The 16,618-nt window shown below is 48.0% G+C and overlaps 1 protein-coding gene across 1 annotated transcript in view; it reads left to right on the top strand.

Annotated features, from left to right (window-relative positions):
* Positions 1-8,488: 8,488 nt before the first annotated feature.
* The window catches only part of COL6A2 (collagen, type VI, alpha 2), a gene marked incomplete at its 3' end in the record, with an annotated part of 10,716 nt that continues 2,586 nt past the window's right edge, over positions 8,489-16,618 (top strand). The window contains exons 1-14 of the mRNA XM_009078744.1: positions 8,489-8,594; positions 9,282-9,880; positions 10,384-10,404; positions 11,100-11,165; positions 11,641-11,694; positions 11,782-11,826; positions 12,035-12,061; positions 12,323-12,349; positions 12,447-12,491; positions 13,843-13,896; positions 14,314-14,376; positions 14,621-14,683; positions 15,453-15,542; positions 16,309-16,371. Coding sequence (XP_009076992.1) covers positions 8,489-8,594; positions 9,282-9,880; positions 10,384-10,404; positions 11,100-11,165; positions 11,641-11,694; positions 11,782-11,826; positions 12,035-12,061; positions 12,323-12,349; positions 12,447-12,491; positions 13,843-13,896; positions 14,314-14,376; positions 14,621-14,683; positions 15,453-15,542; positions 16,309-16,371 — 1,323 coding nt within the window. The remainder of the gene's footprint in view (positions 8,595-9,281; positions 9,881-10,383; positions 10,405-11,099; positions 11,166-11,640; positions 11,695-11,781; positions 11,827-12,034; positions 12,062-12,322; positions 12,350-12,446; positions 12,492-13,842; positions 13,897-14,313; positions 14,377-14,620; positions 14,684-15,452; positions 15,543-16,308; positions 16,372-16,618) is intronic.

Below are 16,618 nucleotides of genomic sequence, written 5' to 3'. Positions count from 1 at the left end.
GTCAAAAGGATTCCTCTTTTGAGTCTCATTTTACTGCAATTTGAGAATGTCAGACACAGTGGGACTGTTGTTCACGTGCATGACCTGGGTTAATCTAGAAAAATAAGTGTTGTTTTTTGGGTTTTTTTTCTAGATGTTTCTTTAATAGATGTCTTCTCCTGGGCACCAGTGAGGATGAACAAGACTTGCCAGGGATGGCTCAGCGTCAGTCAAGTCTGTTTTAGGAGAATGGTCCAGCCGAGGGGATGTTGTAGTAAGGATCTGCTGGAGAACACCCAATAAAGAAGAGAAGGTGGATGAATTTTACTTCAGGAACTTGGAGGAATCCTTACAGCCACAGGCCTGGGAGAGCAGTGTGGCTGGGCATGAGGCACAAGAGGTTTCTGGAATGGTTTGAAGGCAATTTCATGATGGAGGTGATGAATGAACCAACTAGGAGAGAAAATCTTTTGGACCCACTACAGAAACACAGAGAACTGGCTGAAAATGAGAAGGATGGAGGCAGCCCTGTCTGCAGGGTCTACAGGGCTGTGGCACTTAAGGTAGTGAGAGAAGTCAGAAGGCAGAGAGCACAGTTAGAATCCTGAACCTCAGAGGAGCAGGGGTTTGCCTGTTGGGGTGAAGGAATACAAACACATTGTATGAACTGGGTTAGAAAGTCTCATTCCTGGAACTGTTCAAGGCCAGGCTGGATGGGGCTTGGAGCAGCCTGGTCTAGTGGAAGGTGTCCCTGCCTATGGCAGGGGGTTGACCTCGATGGTCTTTAAGGCCTCTTCCAACCCAAACCATTCCTTTATTCTGTGGTTAGAGTGAAATAATTTCAGAAACTGGCAACTACCAAAGGGTGTTAAATCCATCCCTCTTTTCGTCATCAGTGAAAATGCTGAGAATATCAACCATCTACTTACAAATACTTGAAAACCATTGTTCATTGTTTTCACTATGCATTTAACAATCTTGGCCTCATTTTTAGTTCTCTGCTCACATTTAGAAAACAAGACTCTTGGAGACCACTGTGTCATGTCAGAGTCGCATGAAGGGTGGATGCAATTGCAGACAGACACAAAGAAACTACAGTAGCTCTTTTCCAGAGAACTCATAAAGCTGTTTCACATGATTTAAAACCAGGAGATCACATTTTATTGAGGGCTACAAGTCAGATGTGAAAAGAAAAAAAAAAAAGGACCAGATACACAGTTTACAAAGGAACAGCTAAACAAACTATAAATCACATTTAAGTTTACAAGGGGATGTAAACAAGCTATCATAGAATCATTAAGGTTGGAAAAGACACCCAAGACCATCAAGTCCAGCACAGGGGGTGAGAAATTAATGCATATCCGTGCACTTTCTCTCCAAAAATCTTTCCATGAAATCTGCAGTTTCACTGAAAGGAGAAAAAAAAAAGAAAGGGAATTTATTTGAGGATTAGTAAGAGGAGCTAAAGAGAGGATAGAGATAGTTGGATGAGGCTCCCATGAGTGAAGGGGAGTAATTCCTCACCAGGACAGACCTCCAACGATATCTATATATAGATATCTCTATATAGATATGTATCCAGTACTATGTACACAGAAAGAAATGCCTTTGTCCATCCCAATTCTCCTTACAAAGAGGATAAAAAAAGATGCTAAATGAAGTTTTGGTACTGTTGCAAAAACTTCCATTTTCCTCCAGAGCTTCCTATGAATATAGGAATAGAGGAAAGAAGACCAACATATCCAGAAGAAAAAAAGTAGTGTCTTGTTCTTAGGTTATTCTGTGCCAGTTTCTATGCAAACAAGACACTCTACAATTTCAGTGTACCTATGCATCAGACTGCCCCAATATAAGAAATGAACTCACCAGATGTGGCCATCTAAGGCAGAGGTGCAAAGGTGATAATATTCCTCCCAATGTCAGGAAAATGGATGCCTAGATAGGTGAGAAAGGCCAAGTTAGCCTTTTTTTTTTCCTGAGGGAAAATGTGCAATAGGGGGCTGATTTGTAAAATATACAGGAATCCTCATGGGTACAAGGCATTGTGTCATGTCAAGCTGCAAGGAAGGGTTTTGATTTGACAAGAGAAATCTCAAGAACACACAGAAAGTTACAAATCTGTAGGTCCTTTGCTCAAGAAACTGCAGAAAAAAGACTATGCTCACCAGTCTGAGGGAGAAGAGTGAGACATGGAGATGTGAGTCTTGCTCTGCTCCTTTCCACATTTTGGGCACTCACCAGCAATACAAGAGACAGATGTGCTGTCCAGTTGCTTGTGATAAGGCTTCCTGATGGAGAATCAGCTTCTGGGGGACAGATTCACCTAGAAACAGCCCTACTGAAGATGGATCAGAAGCAGTGTTAATGGGTACTCATGGACGTAACGGAGCTGGGATGCAGCAGCAAAGCAGGAGAAAGGCCATTGCCTGGAATGTGACATGTTCACTGAATTACTGGAAGGTGGATGGTTTACTTATATATCTCATGTACTGTCTGGTAAATTGCTGTCATCAGAAGCTGGACACCTGCTCTTCACTAAATATGCTCCAGAGGAAAAGAGACCATCCTGTTCAGAGCTGCAGGACAGTCCCTGCAATGGGGTAGCTCCACAAAATCCTTCTTTACTCTTACAAAGAATCATTAAGAAATGTTGTTTCCTAGGTATGTCTATTTTTCAGTGGCCCCTTTCTCCAGAATGTGCTGCTTCTGTCACAAGGCTTTGAGACAAACAGGAAACAGGCACAAAAATTTTCACCTTATGGCTATCGTTCCTATAGGCACTGCTTGAGTATCACCGTGTCATGGAACCATTGAGGATTAAAACGACCTTGAAGAAGTCTCAACATAAACCAAACACTGCCAGTTCCACCAGAGAACTCTTGGTGAAGATGCTGACACAGGATACTCCAGAAATGTACTTTTGTAAGCACCAGCAGCCACACAGAATTGAGTTTATTGTTTTCATCTGGTAGTTCGGACGGGTTTTGCAAACACAAAGAGCCTGAGCAACAGGTTCATGTCCTTCAGGACTGGTGGGTTAGCAGCTGAGATCTCTTGAGACACATCCTTTGCTTTTGTCACTTCTAGGGAGTCAGTAGAGTGAAATGGGAGTTAAATTGGTTTTCCCCATTGCTGAAGTAGCTGGGGTTGTTTAACCTGGAGAAGAGGAGGCTCAGGGGAGACCTTATCACCCTCTACAACTCCCTGACAGGAGGTTGGAGTCAGGTGGGGGTTGGTCTCTTCTCCCAGGCAACCAGCAGGAGGACAAGAGGGCACAGACTCAAGCTCTGCCAGGGGAGGGTTAGGTTAGATATTAGGAAGAGATCTTTTATGATCAGGCATTGGAATGTGCTGCCCAGGGAGGTGGTGGATTCACCATCCCTGGAGGTTTTCAAGATGAGACTGGATGTGGCACTTAGTGCCATGCTCTAGTACCCACGGTAGGGTTGGACTTGATGATCTTGGAGGTCTTTTCCAACCCCATTGGTTCTATGAGTCTATGAATTGCCTTGTCTGTGGCAGCTGTGGTCTTATTCTGGTCCCTTCACCCTGTCCATTTACACAAAAGTTTGGAGACAAAGTCATAGCTCAATGGAAAACAGGCCGTGTTCCTGAAAGTCATTGCTGTGCTCCATATGTTTTGTTGGAATATTTGCCCCTGTTTCTTCATTTAGCAAAGCTAAAAATTGTGTATGAAATAAAAAAGAATTTTAAAACCCCAACAACAACAAACACAACAGCAACAGAACCTTAGAGTTCAAGAAGTGTCTGGACAATGCCCTCAGGCACATGATGTGATTTTTCGTGTTGTCAAGTGCAGGACCAGGAGCTGGATTCAGTGATTCTTGTGGGCTCCTTCCAATGCTGGATATTCTATGATTCTGTGAAACTATGAACCTAAACTCAGAAATTAATCAATAGAAATAGGCAATACTCAGACTTGGATGACTCTGAGCAAGACTTGGATATTTGCAGAGGCAATGATTCTATGATTCTATGCAAGCTGCTCTTTTTTCAAATGTTCTTATTTGCTCCACTCAGGACACATTACTGGGATGGAAAAGGGAGTAGGACAGTGTTGGGCGAAGGAAGAGAAACAGTGTTTGATGGTATAAATATGTGGGGCAGCAATGCCAACCACGAAAAGGGGCCTCTCATCGTGGAAAAACGCTGCTTCTTCCAATTTGTGTCAAACAAAGCTGCCTTCAGCTCCAGAGGGGACAACCTCGACGAGCCCAGCCAGAGCCAGGAGGGGAGAGGGTGGGAGGGGAACAACACACGCCTCGATAGACCCACAGTGACTCTGCGTGGATGTCCTGAGCTACTGCAAAGAAGATTCTGCCTGATTTTGGAGGAGGAGGAACTCAGAGGGCAGTTCCAGACAGCAGGGAATAGCGGGACTGGGCTGGAGACGCCTCGGCTGCTCCTGCCGCTCCTCCGTCCCGCACATCCCAGCACCCAGAGCCCGAAGCTTCCCTCCCGCCGGGGATGCGGGAGCCTTCCTGACACCAGCCACACCACAAAGTGTTTTTCTTGACGTTTTGGAGGGGTTTTGGAGAAGTTTTGATGACCTCATTTTCCAGGTAGGCAGAGTTTTCCTCTCCTCTTGCCGCAGTTGTGTGGCTGTTTACTGACAGGTCTTCAGCTGGGAATAACAGAAATCCTTCTAAAATCCCAGACTGTGCCCCTGTATAGCTATCACCGTTCCTATCGCCACTCTTCATGGGCTCTCCAGTGAGGTGCCCATTTCAGGCACATTGTGTTTAGACAGTACCTGCTATAAAAGAATATATATCTTTCCTTTGCATTCAGCTTTTGGCTAGTTCAGGCATTTTGCCAAGCATTTTTTTCTGTGTGCGGGTAATGTGGACCACAAGCTATCAGCTACCAGGGCCAGAGGTCTAGAAAATCGCTGGTGGGGGTGAAATTTGTTGAACCAAAGCCTTCGTTGGGGTAACTGAGCTGAGTTCAGCAGATGTGCTGAAGCCATGGCAGCAGGAGCAGCAGGGCTGAGCGATGCTTTAATTCCCTCTGTTTTGGGTGATTTCAGAAGATACAGGTTAAACTATCCATATGTCCCAGAGATGCTGAGTTTCATCAGCACAAGCTCCTCCATTTTGGGAGGTAACATTTAGGAATGCCTGTGAACTCAACTGTGCTTGGTGGCAGGAGTCTGCTCCCTGCTCCCTTCCTGTGGCCCAGACTTTCCCTGGCTGAAATCCTGGGATAGTTACGTTAGGAGAACTGAAGAAGACCGGGGGTCCCTGCAGCTCTTGGGAAATATTCCACTGGGTGCTGTGCCTAGGGACTAAAATTACAGGGCACTTTTGGGTAGTGACTGCAACCAACAGTGAAATTCCCTCCTCATGCAGTGTGCAAACCATGGGCATACAAACGAGAAGGCAGAGGAGGTACATTTTTAAGAGTTTTGTTCCAAATGAGACATATTTTTTTCTTTTCTTGTTTTATTTCGCAAACATTTGAGTTGAGAAAATGCTGCATGCACTCTGGGGTGGCACTGCAGGCGCTGCCCACTGGCCATGGCTTTGGGATTAAGTACCAGGAAGGTTTTAAACTTTATTCTACTATTTTAGCCATAGCATAATTCTCTTTTCTTGAGTGTAATACAATTTGTGTGGCTTTGAATTTGTGTGGCTTTGAATAAGCTCTTTCCAGGCAGAGTTAGCTTAGAGAGCAGAGCACCTAAATTTTTGTGGATTTGGGAACATTTTGCTTGGTTATAATAGGTGATGTGGTGTTGGAGGAGAAATACACAACGCACCAGGAGGAACTTTAGGAATATCAGTGTGTGGGATAAGACAGACCATGGCTCTGCCTGGCCAGGCACACAAGGTGACTTTCCTAGTGCATTAAAATCTGCTCTATCTGATAATCAGATGGGAGAGCACAAGTAAGCTGGATAAAATTTGCACATTTGAGTCACTGCAAGTAGTTTGTTTGTTGTAATATTACATTTGGTTCAGTTGCTCAGGGTGGGCAGAGAAGCAAGTAGAGAACTCAGATCTTCCTGCAAGTCCACTTTTTTTTTTTTTCAGGGCTCTGTCTAGATAAATCCCTATGTTTCTCAGTTATAGGTGTAACAACCAGGTCACCTGGGATCGGAGGGTGGGAGCAGCAAAGACCATGCATTTTTCTGCTGAGTATCTGAGGTAGGAGCAGAGACCCTAATGCAGAGAGGATGGTGCAAAGTAGTGTCCTCAAAATCTGTTCAGAGGACTCAAACCCACTGCTCGAGAATGCCTGTTGTTTTGTCCCTTGTGTGCATCTCATGGGGAAAGAGATGAAACACTCAAAAATAAAAATACTGAGGGAAGGCCTCATAGGAAAAAAGGTCCTGATGTGGCAGAGAGAGAAAGGTCAAAGGAAAACAGGATAGGCAGACCCAAGTTCTCAGACATAATAGTTCAGCTCCCAGTTTGCTGTTTCCATTAGCTTTTTTTGACTGTCAGGGTTCAAAAATTATCTTCAACATCCAGAAAATGTGTTAGTCCAAAATCCTGGGGAAATTGATTTCCATCTCAGTGTTTTGCTGTTGGAGATTGGTCTATAAGTCAAATGTCATGAGATTTGAAACAGCATCACAGTGCCCTGAGGATGACAAAATAGGCACCATCACCCACCCCAGCCTTGGAGACCTTTTCAGTGGAGAGAGGAGTTCCCAGCAGCTGTCTCATCGCACATCCACTCAGGTTAACTCCTGGTGCGATGCTGGTAAAGCAGAAGGCTAAAGTAGCTCAAGGTGCAGAGTGGAATAGAGGTGATTGTGTGCAAGAGGACCACAAAGAAGTGGCTTGTGTCTCGTGTTTTCAAGTGTTGCTTTTCTGCCTCACTTTTTTGCCTGTGTAGAGGCAAAAGCCATGGTGCTTCAGTGCCCCAGACCCAAGCCCTAAGAGCTGTGGGCAGGGCCCATCCTGTGCCAGAGCTGGCCCTGGCTGCCTGTGCAGGTTAGCTGCTCACCATGGCTCTGCCTGGAGAGCAGCTCTTCTGCATGGTGTCTTCCATTCACACACACACACACACACACACACACACACACACACACACACACACACACACACGCGCGGAAGAGGCAGGGAGGGAGGGAGGGAGAGTAGGAGGGAGGGAGGGAGCTGATTAAACTCCAGATGCAGTCATGAGTCAGACACTTGGCCAAAGTCTTCAGCAGCACTCCCAGCCTCTCCAAAAGTTAGTCTCCATCTTCCTCAGTGAAAGGCTGGCTATAAAATGGTGCTGTCTGAAGGCACAGACCTGTTGTGTCCTACAAAAGGTCGGGATCTCCTGCAGCTTTGTTTTATGAAGGGCAGACAAGACAAGGAAAGCCTGCAGTAAGGTTAGAGGGAAGAAGTCTTGAGCTTAACTAAAACACTCCTTTAGCACTAAAGTATTTTATCCTTCTGTTCTCTGCAGCACAATGAAAACTGAGCCACAATGTCCTATGCAGGGACGTCATGGAATCATAGAATCGCAGAATGGCTTGGGTTGGAAGGAGCATTAAAGCTCATATTGTTCCACACCCTGCCACGGGCAGGGGCACCTTCTACTAGACCAGGTTGCTCCAGGCCCTGTCCAGCCTGGCCTGGAACACTTCCAGGGCCACGAACAGGCCATTCTGGTTAGTGCTAGTGTCCTCTAGACGTGAAGGTGTGCATCGCCTCTTCCTCCATGTTCTGTGCTGGTGACAATTGTCTCTTGGGTGCTGTCTGTGAATAGCCTTTCTACTCCAAGGTTCCTTCAAACACATTCCCAAGAACTTTTCAGACTAGATATCTAACTTTTCTGCTGCTTTAAATATACATTTATGTATATAAATATACATTTACGTATATATAAATGAAATATGCTCCCGTGTGTAGCTGGACCTTGGTGGCTCAGTGATGGGTTGAACACTAAAGAGGTGCACTTCTTCTAGTGGTTGTTTATTCATCCCTTCACTTCCTGAGTTGTGCAGGCTACAAAGCAGCACTGTCAAAAGTATTTTGTACCCATTCAGCACACAGGTATTGCCACCCACATGGTGAGCTGGAAAGGACCAGCTGCACACGTTCACTGGTGGTCTGTTCAAGCAGGTGAAGAGAGAGGAACATGAATGTGCGTGTCTGTGTGGATAAGGAGTGATGGAGTCAGAATGGGCATGGCATGGTCAGACACACACCTGGAGAGAAACTATGGAATCAGAAGGTCCTGATACACTGTCCATAGCTTCACCACCTAATCCCTCCATTCAGGTTGGCAGGGAAGCTAAAGCAGTTTTAAATCATTCACTCATGCTCCAGCAAAGGAAATATTTAGATCACTTACCTTTTAAGTCAGTATGAAAATCTGCATTAGTGTTCCAGTGATGAAGAGGTCTTGTTTGTCACAGGCAAGGTTTACAAGGAGCATTGGCTGGCTTTATGTTTTCCCACCAGAGTTAGGAGGTTGTGTATCACATTTAACATGTAACCTGTGTTTTCCCACAGGCATCTGAATATCCTGAGGGACTGCTGAGATGTTCCAACAAGCTTTGTTTTCCACTCTCCTCTGTGTGGCTTTTGTTCCTCTACATGCTCAGTTTGATGGGGATACTGGAGATGTCAGTTCTACCTCCTGTGCAGGTATGAACCAAATAATTTGGATGTGTCATTGCTTTGTAGGCAGCAATTTTAACAAAAGCTTAATTGTAGAACCTGCTTGCCAGGAACTGACAGTAGGACATTCCACCTCTCTTGCCCCTTTGCCCTCCTGTGGTAGCAATCCATCTGTAGGAGACACTGTCCTCCACCCCAACTCATGTTTCTGGGTTTGTGCTGGAGTGAAGAGAGGTAGAGCTGGGATGTCCCAGTGGATGGAGAAGCTGGGGTCTGCCAGTGGTGGCTTTTCCCAGCGGATGTAGCAGCAAATGCCAGTCAATCTCCAGTACTCAGCTATCTATCCTATGCCAGAAAATAATTCACTTTAAATTTGATGATTGCTTCACTTTCCAGTTGCAGTGCAAAGGTGATTTACATGTCCAGAAAACAGCAAGATCTTCAAGACTGATTCAGTACTGAGAAGTTCTGGGTTAATGGTTGGACTCAGTGATCCTAGAGGTCTTTTCCAGCCTTAATGATACTGTGATTCTATGAGTGGATCTTAGAAGTCCTGGGCATGGGGGAGCCATCTGATTCAAACACAGATGTCACTTCTAGAGCTGGGTGGCACTTGTGCATTTTCCAGTATTGCATGTGGTCCAGGTTTCTGGGGATCAGTGAAGGGGGAGCATGCAGTGCTCTGACATGCTCTGAATAATTGTCTCCATGCAGAAAAAAGAAACTGTCCCATCAATGTCTACTTCATCATCGACACCTCGGAAAGCGTTGCTCTGCAGACTGTGCCCATCCAGAGCCTCGTGGACCAAATAAAGCGGTTCATCCCTGTGTTCATTGACAAACTGGAGAGCGAGCTCTACCAGAACCAAGTCTACATCACTTGGCAGTTTGGTGGGCTTCATTACTCAGATGTGGTGGAAATTTATAGCCCTTTGACAAGCAGCAAAGACATTTACCTGCCCAGGTTGTCCGCTATCAACTACCTTGGCCGGGGCACCTTCACGGACTGTGCTATCTCCAACATGACAGAGCAGATCCAGACCCAGATGGCCAGCGGTGTGAACTTTGCGGTTGTTATCACTGATGGCCATGTCACCGGCAGCCCCTGTGGGGGGATGAAGATGCAGGCCGAGAGGGCCCGAGACATGGGAATCAAGCTCTTTGCGGTGGCTCCCAGCGAGAAGGTGTATGAGCAGGGGCTGCGGGAGATTGCCAACCTGCCCCATGAGCTGTACCGCAACAACTATGCCATCACGCAGAAAGACACCCTGGACATCGATGTCAACACCATCGATAGGATAATCCAAGCCATGGTATGGGGTGCTGCATGAGGGGCAGGGAGTACAGCAGGGAGAGGAAGAGAAACAGTGCATGGGTGAGGGGATACTTCCCCCTGTATTAGGTTTTGGCAGGGTTCTGGCGAGTACCTCTAGCAGGGAAAACAGAGTCGAGCATGTCTGATTTTTCTGGTGGTAAACCAGGACTCCTTGGTTTGTGCCTGTTTCCTGGCATGTCTGGGCAGCCTGTCACCCTAGTCCTAGCTCTTGCTGAAGGCCAGACCCATGCCCCAGCCTGCTCCCAATCCAGGGGCAAGTGGAAGTGTGTGCCACGCTGAAATGTGTGCTCATCATCAGCGTGGTCTTTGAGATCCTGCCCATGAGGCACTGTTAATCAGGGGCTCTGCTCCTTACAGTCATGGGACCTTTACCACCTCCTCTCCCTCACTGTCTCACACCCCTATGAGGGCAGGATGCTGTCTTTCCCTTGGGGTTGACCACCCTAACTGATTCTCTTTACCCTGTTCTCTCCTTTGCAGAAACACGAAGCCTATGGAGAGGTGAGTGAGAAACATCTTTATGCCATTGCCACATGACACAGGTTTAAGTTGCTTCAATTAAAGAAGACCCAAAACAGCATGCATCTGCATGGGATGGGTCTCTGCCTACTCGTGGACCTGTGCCAGGATCCAGCTGGGGACACGTCCTCTTACCCAGTGGTTATAATGGCACAGTGGACTCTTCACTCTCTGCCTCCCTATCACCTGCAGTGAGTTCAGGTCTACAGAATAGGCTCATTTCATCACTTTGGAGGTGCGTTCCACAGGTGCTGACAAGCTGAAGCTCCTGCCCTGCTGGTACCGTGGGGACAGGATTTGGCATACAGAGGGAGGAATATGCAGGTGATGGTCCAAAGGGCATGCCCATCCCCTGATGACCCCAGAAGAGCAAGCCCACACCACCTCTGATGCTCGGCAGTCTTGTTCTTCCAGTTTGGGCCCAGAGCCAAGCTATATGAACACGCTTGTGGCAAATTTCTGCTCCTAATTTATGGGCATCACTTCTTTGCCTGCTTGTTCCTGCCTCAACCCTGACCCAGCTGGAGCCACAGTAGCTTTTAGGCCTGAGTTCATGGGGAGAGGTGCATGGAGAGCCATGGATACAGAGCTGAGCTGGGTTTTGAGTGCATGCTGTCCCAGCACATGATGCAGTGGCACACTGTTTAACTAAACATCTCCTGTTTTTTGTGTTTCAGTGCTACAAGATGAGCTGCCTGGAGATTGCAGGGCCACCTGGTCCCAAGGGATACCGAGGGCAGAAGGTAAATTGCCCTAAGCTGTGGGAAAGAGGATAATGCCAGTGCCTGCCACAACCACTGCAGGATGCCCTAGACCCCACCTCAGCTGCCTTCTCAGGTAGCACCCAGGTAGCACCCTGGGAGACACAGCCAGCACTGGTGTGCCTGTGTCTGTGCTGAAGGTTATGCACCGCCCATCAGTGCAGAGAGACATTAGAGCATTTGCTGTGCACTTCCACCACCTGACAACAGGAGTGAGGCAGCAGTTGTCACTGAATCTCCCACTATTAAGACAGAGCTTTCACATGCACAGGGTGTCCCACTCTCCTGCCCCAGTTCTGTGTGCTCCCTGCCCCATACAGTCTTTCCCTGATCTCCCCAGAATAAAGCAGGTCCTGCCCAGTTTGAGCAGCTGCAGAGAGCCTGATGCTCCCAGAAATTACCGTTTTCTCAGTCAGCACCAGGCCTGGACTTAACGTTGAGTTTTTTCTCTCCTTAGGGTGCAAAGGGGAGCATGGGTGAGCCAGGCTCCCCTGGGCTGAAGGGACGACAGGTAAGTTGTGGAAAATCCTCCCCTCCCTTTGCGGGGGCTACATCTCTGACGACCTCAAGCTAACTCTCCGTGTCTTCTTCCCTGAAGGGCGACCCAGGTATTGAAGGTCCGATCGGATACCCTGGTCCCAAGGTAAGAACCCCATAGCCGATGGCTGAGCTCTATGCATTCCCTGGGTTTTGGTAAAGCAGGGGGACCTTTGCTTCTCCCTCGGACCTGCCCATTTCCTACCCCAGACTCCTGCGCTCTATTGCCTCCGCTCCTGTTGATTTCCCAGACACTAACAGTGATTTTCTGTTTCTTGGTTTTTTCATTTTTTCCCCTTTATTCTCTTATCTAGGGTGTCCCAGGGCTGAAAGGAGAGAAGGTGAGAAAGAAAATACGGAATGGCTGGCTCGGTACTTGGCGTACTTGGCGGGGCAGCGCTCCTTTCTGATGCAAAGAGGGAGAAATTAGTTGTAATGAGGAGGATAACAACTTTATTAACGTGTAACTGCAGACACGGGGAGGGATGTCTCCTCCTTCAGGCTTTGCTTACAGGCTGGTGAAGTGATGATGGTTTTAGGCTGTAAATGGGGGACGGGGGATGTAGGCAGAGTGCCTGACTCCTGTCCTCTTTTTCTCCCAGGGAGAAATTGGATCCGATGGACGGAGGGTAAGAAAAGACCATTTCTAACTTGCATGTTCTTCCTGCTACCAACTCGTGGAGTGTGTGTTAACAAACTCCTCTTCTTTTTTCCCCTTGATACCAGGGTGCCCCTGGTTTGGCAGGCAGGAACGGCACTGATGGACAGAAGGTAACTGGGAGCACTAGGAGCACCTCATAAAGTCTCTGCTGCTATTTCATTTCTTACCCTTCTTCGTCCCCACGGGCTGTTTTGTTTCTCCCATCCTACACACTGACTTTCTGCTCTGACTGAGGGTTCTATGAACTTATTTGCACATTATTCTGCATGTCCTGTAGAAATATGTGAAGTAATTCAGGTCACAAAACATCCTGAGTTGGAAGGGACCCAGAAGGATCATTAAGTCCAACTCCAGGCCCTGCACAGGACAGCCCAACAATCCCCCCATGTGCCTGAGAGCATTGTTCAAACATTCCTTGAGCTCTGTCAGCCTTGGGGCCGTGACCACTGCCCTGGGAAGCTGTTCCAGTGCCCAAACACCCTCTGGGGGAAGAACCTTTTGCTAGTACCCAGCCTAAACCTCCTGCCCGACATAGCTTCATGCCATTAAGTGCTGTCCCTCTGTCAGCAAGCTCTCTGCAGGACCTGAATGCATAACTCGGTCTGTGCTCCTGCTGCATGAGGTGACACGGCCAGATAGATAATTTGGGTGTAGATTCCTTATCTTGAGTGTTAGTGACCTCTACAGCACACGGACACAGGCAGCTTTGCAGAAATTTGGTTTTCAATGCAGTTTGTCACAGAATCTGAAATTTCATCTCTAAACTACTGCTTGTTTAATCCTTATTAATACCCTAAAACCAGGATCTAAGGTGTCATAACAAAGTCCCTGGCTTTGTCCACTGGCCAGCACACAGCTTTGTTCTGCACTTTCTCATATACCAGGCCAGTTATATCTGTGAGGTAATAGCAGTTCTTCCCACTCCTCAAATGCCTGATGAAGCTGCAAACCACCCTTCAGTCTCCCCCACTCTCTAAATCACTGCCCTTGAGTCCCCACCACTCTATCTGGGATGAGCTGTCTAAACACTGTTGGCAAAGCCATTCTGGAGCACACGGCAAGGCAATCCTTTCTCTCACAGCATGTCAGGCAGTGTAGTCACTGCATACTTGAGCTGTTCTGACAGGAGATGCACGAGAGAGGACCAGCACAACCATGGACATGAATGACCACCAAATCCAGCCTCAAGGGATGTTTCCATCACCCAGGGCACATGCATGGGATGAGCATGACTGAATTCTCACTCCCTCTTGGGGCTTTAGACTGCTTTCTCTTCCTCCACTTGCCTCTGCACACCCCACTCCTGTTTAAGGAACACACTTGCTATTTGTTCTCTACCTGGTGACAAGTAAGGTCAGTGAATGATGCTAAAAATTAATAACTGTTAACTGGAAAAGCTGTATTTTCCCTTCAGATGCCTACAGCTTCTCAGTCTTTTTCTTTTGAATGCAATCTCTCCAGGGCAGGCTGGGGAGAATTGGACCACCAGGATGCAAGGGTGACCCCGGTGACAAGGTAAGAGCATCTTACTCTTCCATCAGCACATCCGTTGTATAGCTGCTGAGTGAGTTACATGTGTAGAAAGATGATCAACAAGGTTACTGGCCCATTTTCTTACCAGCTGCATAGTCTGATCCCAGACCTGGGATCCCTGGAATGGGGAGCACAGTTTAACTTTCCTGTGCCTCTTTTCCATGGGCAAGTAAGTTGGGAGCCCCCCATGTCCCTCCTCTCCCTGTAAAGAGGAGAAGCTGCCCCTTTCATCAACACTAGCAACAAGCAGAAACAACTTTAATCTCTGGAGCAACTTTCTAAGCACTGGCTTCTTTCTCTCCTTAGGGTGCACTGGCTTAGAAAGTTTTATTGGATTTATTCTGTGGGGAAAGCGTTCCCACTGTGAAATGTGTGATTCTTTGTCGTTTCCCTCCCCAGGGCCCTGATGGCTACCCAGGAGATGCAGGAGACCAAGGTGAAAGAGGAGATGCAGGCATAAAGGTAAACTGCTCTGGACAGACAGCATAGTGTGGGCAGAGGCCTCCAGCTGGAACAGCTAAACACCATTCCCTGTATTTACTCCTAAATCCTACACTGCTCATGGACCCCGTAGGCTTTGGGGTCTGGATCCCATCTCAAGGCACAGGAACCAAGGGAAGAACCTTGTTGACCATGCTCCTTGGGCTGCTCATGGTGCAACATGCTGATGAGGCAGGGAATGACCATTGCTCTCTGGCTGTTTCAGGGAGATCCTGGCCGGCCTGGTCGCAGTGGACCCCCAGGACCTCCAGGAGAAAAAGGAAGCCCGGTAGGTTCATGCAGCATTCAGATGCCTCCACTGTCTTCCTAGGGTCTGCTCCACATGGTATGGAGCTGGAGCAGAATCGACTGCATGGTCATGGTCAAAGGTGTCTGTGTGCCAGGGCATCATGGGGATTCTGCAATGGAGAATGCATAAGCCCCCAAGTGGTTGAGGGAGCTCTCTTACCATGAGTATCCCCACCAGTACAGTGGGAAACAGGAGAGGGGACCCTCCAACATCCCTGCAGCTGCCCAGAACAAAATGGAGATGGGTCTTGAGCAGCCAATCAGAGCAGAGAAAAGCAGGCAAATTAGATTTGGGATGATTTATCTTTCTGGCCAATCCAGTGACAGAAGCACAGAATCGTTTGGGTTGGAAGGGACCTTAAAGATCACCCAGTTTCAACCCCCTGCTGTGGGCAGGGACACCTTCCATTAGACCAGATTTCTCCAAGCCCTATCCAATCTGGCCTTGAACACTTTCAGAGATGAGGCTGAGATAGCCCCAACCCCCTCAGAACTGGACAGATGCTGTAAGAAACAGCTGACAAGCCTCTTTTCAGCTGATGGAGGGATGGTGACACAGCATCAAGCTGCTCTAAGGCTGGAGCCTGTGCCCCTGGCAGTGATGTGTAGGCATGTAGGGTGTGTGGAAGCAAAAGCTAGGTGTTCAGACACCTCTCTGTTTAGGGTGAACTACTTGATACATGATGAAAAGGGAGTGTGTGTGCACCTTGACCTCTATTCCAGCAAATTATTTCTTTTTCTTCTCCAAGGGACTTCCAGGCAATCCTGGAGCTCAAGGGCCTGCTGGAAGCAAGGGGAGGAAAGGTGAAGCAGGACCTCCTGGACCCAAAGGAGAGCCTGTAAGTGTCTGGACAGTGGGCACACCACAGAAACCTGGTAAAATTTCATGGATGAGCACTGAGAAACTCCTCCATTCAGCCTGCCTACCCTGCCTTGTGCATCCAAAGAGATGTGCAGATACTGATCTCTGTGTCTCTCCCATCCTCACAGAGCAGCACTGCCATAATCCTAAACCTGATGTTAACCATTTCACCTGAGAGAAGGACTCTGCATTCTCACATAACCACAAAGGCCTGGCATCTGTGGATGCCTAGGGACCCTTCGACTTTACTCTAGCAAGTTCCCCAAACCGCCAGCTTCTTGCAGGAGCTCACAGAATCAAGATCTGGTGGCTATTATGAGCTCTCTGAAAAGAGCAGTGTCATGATATCTGTGGTTCCACACAGACCCAAGTTAATATGATGGGGCATTGCAAATTCTGGTGAGTGGGCTGGAGACAATGTTCCAGCACCAAGGGGTCAGAGCCCAGCCAGCTTCTGTCCCTGTGCAAGGAATGAGCTGGAAATAAATCAGAGTCTTTAAACCTGAAGGAATGAACCAGTGTGTTTTTGGGCACTGCAGTGACCACTGTCTTGAAAGGAGTCCGGCTGTGGCTTCCCAAAAGGAAGCATGGGCATCCCTGCTTCCCTACTGCCAAGTACACACTTGCTAAGGGGGCACAGGTGCATCTCTTGGGCTCAGAGGGAGGAGGTAGGGCAGCCAGGTGTCACTGCTCATGTGACACCCATTTTCTCATCCCATTTATGTGACTCTGTATCTGCTAAGGGTCGACGTGGAGATCCAGGGACAAAGGGCAGCAAAGGCACTCCTGGGGGCAGAGGAGAAAGGGTGAGTAAAGCAACTACCCAGACCCTTGCAAATGGGCCCAAGGTGGACAGGACTGGAGTGTGTGATAGGCTACTGCTCAGCCATGCAGTGTCCAATACCAGAGCTGGGAATTGCAGATCCCGTTGTGCTGTGCTGCCACTGTGCCTGCTGCCTGTCCTGCTGGCATCGGGTGCAGCCTCTTCCTTCAGAAAGGCTTGGTCCAGAGAGGAGATTAACAGCAGCAAAGCTCAAGGTTAAGCGACACATT

This window comes from Acanthisitta chloris, unplaced genomic scaffold, assembly GCF_000695815.1.
Source record: "Acanthisitta chloris isolate BGI_N310 unplaced genomic scaffold, ASM69581v1 scaffold4137, whole genome shotgun sequence".
NCBI lineage: Eukaryota > Metazoa > Chordata > Aves > Passeriformes > Acanthisittidae > Acanthisitta > Acanthisitta chloris.
Note: the sequence above shows the minus strand (reverse complement) of the source record. Positions and strands in the feature narration are given on the sequence as shown.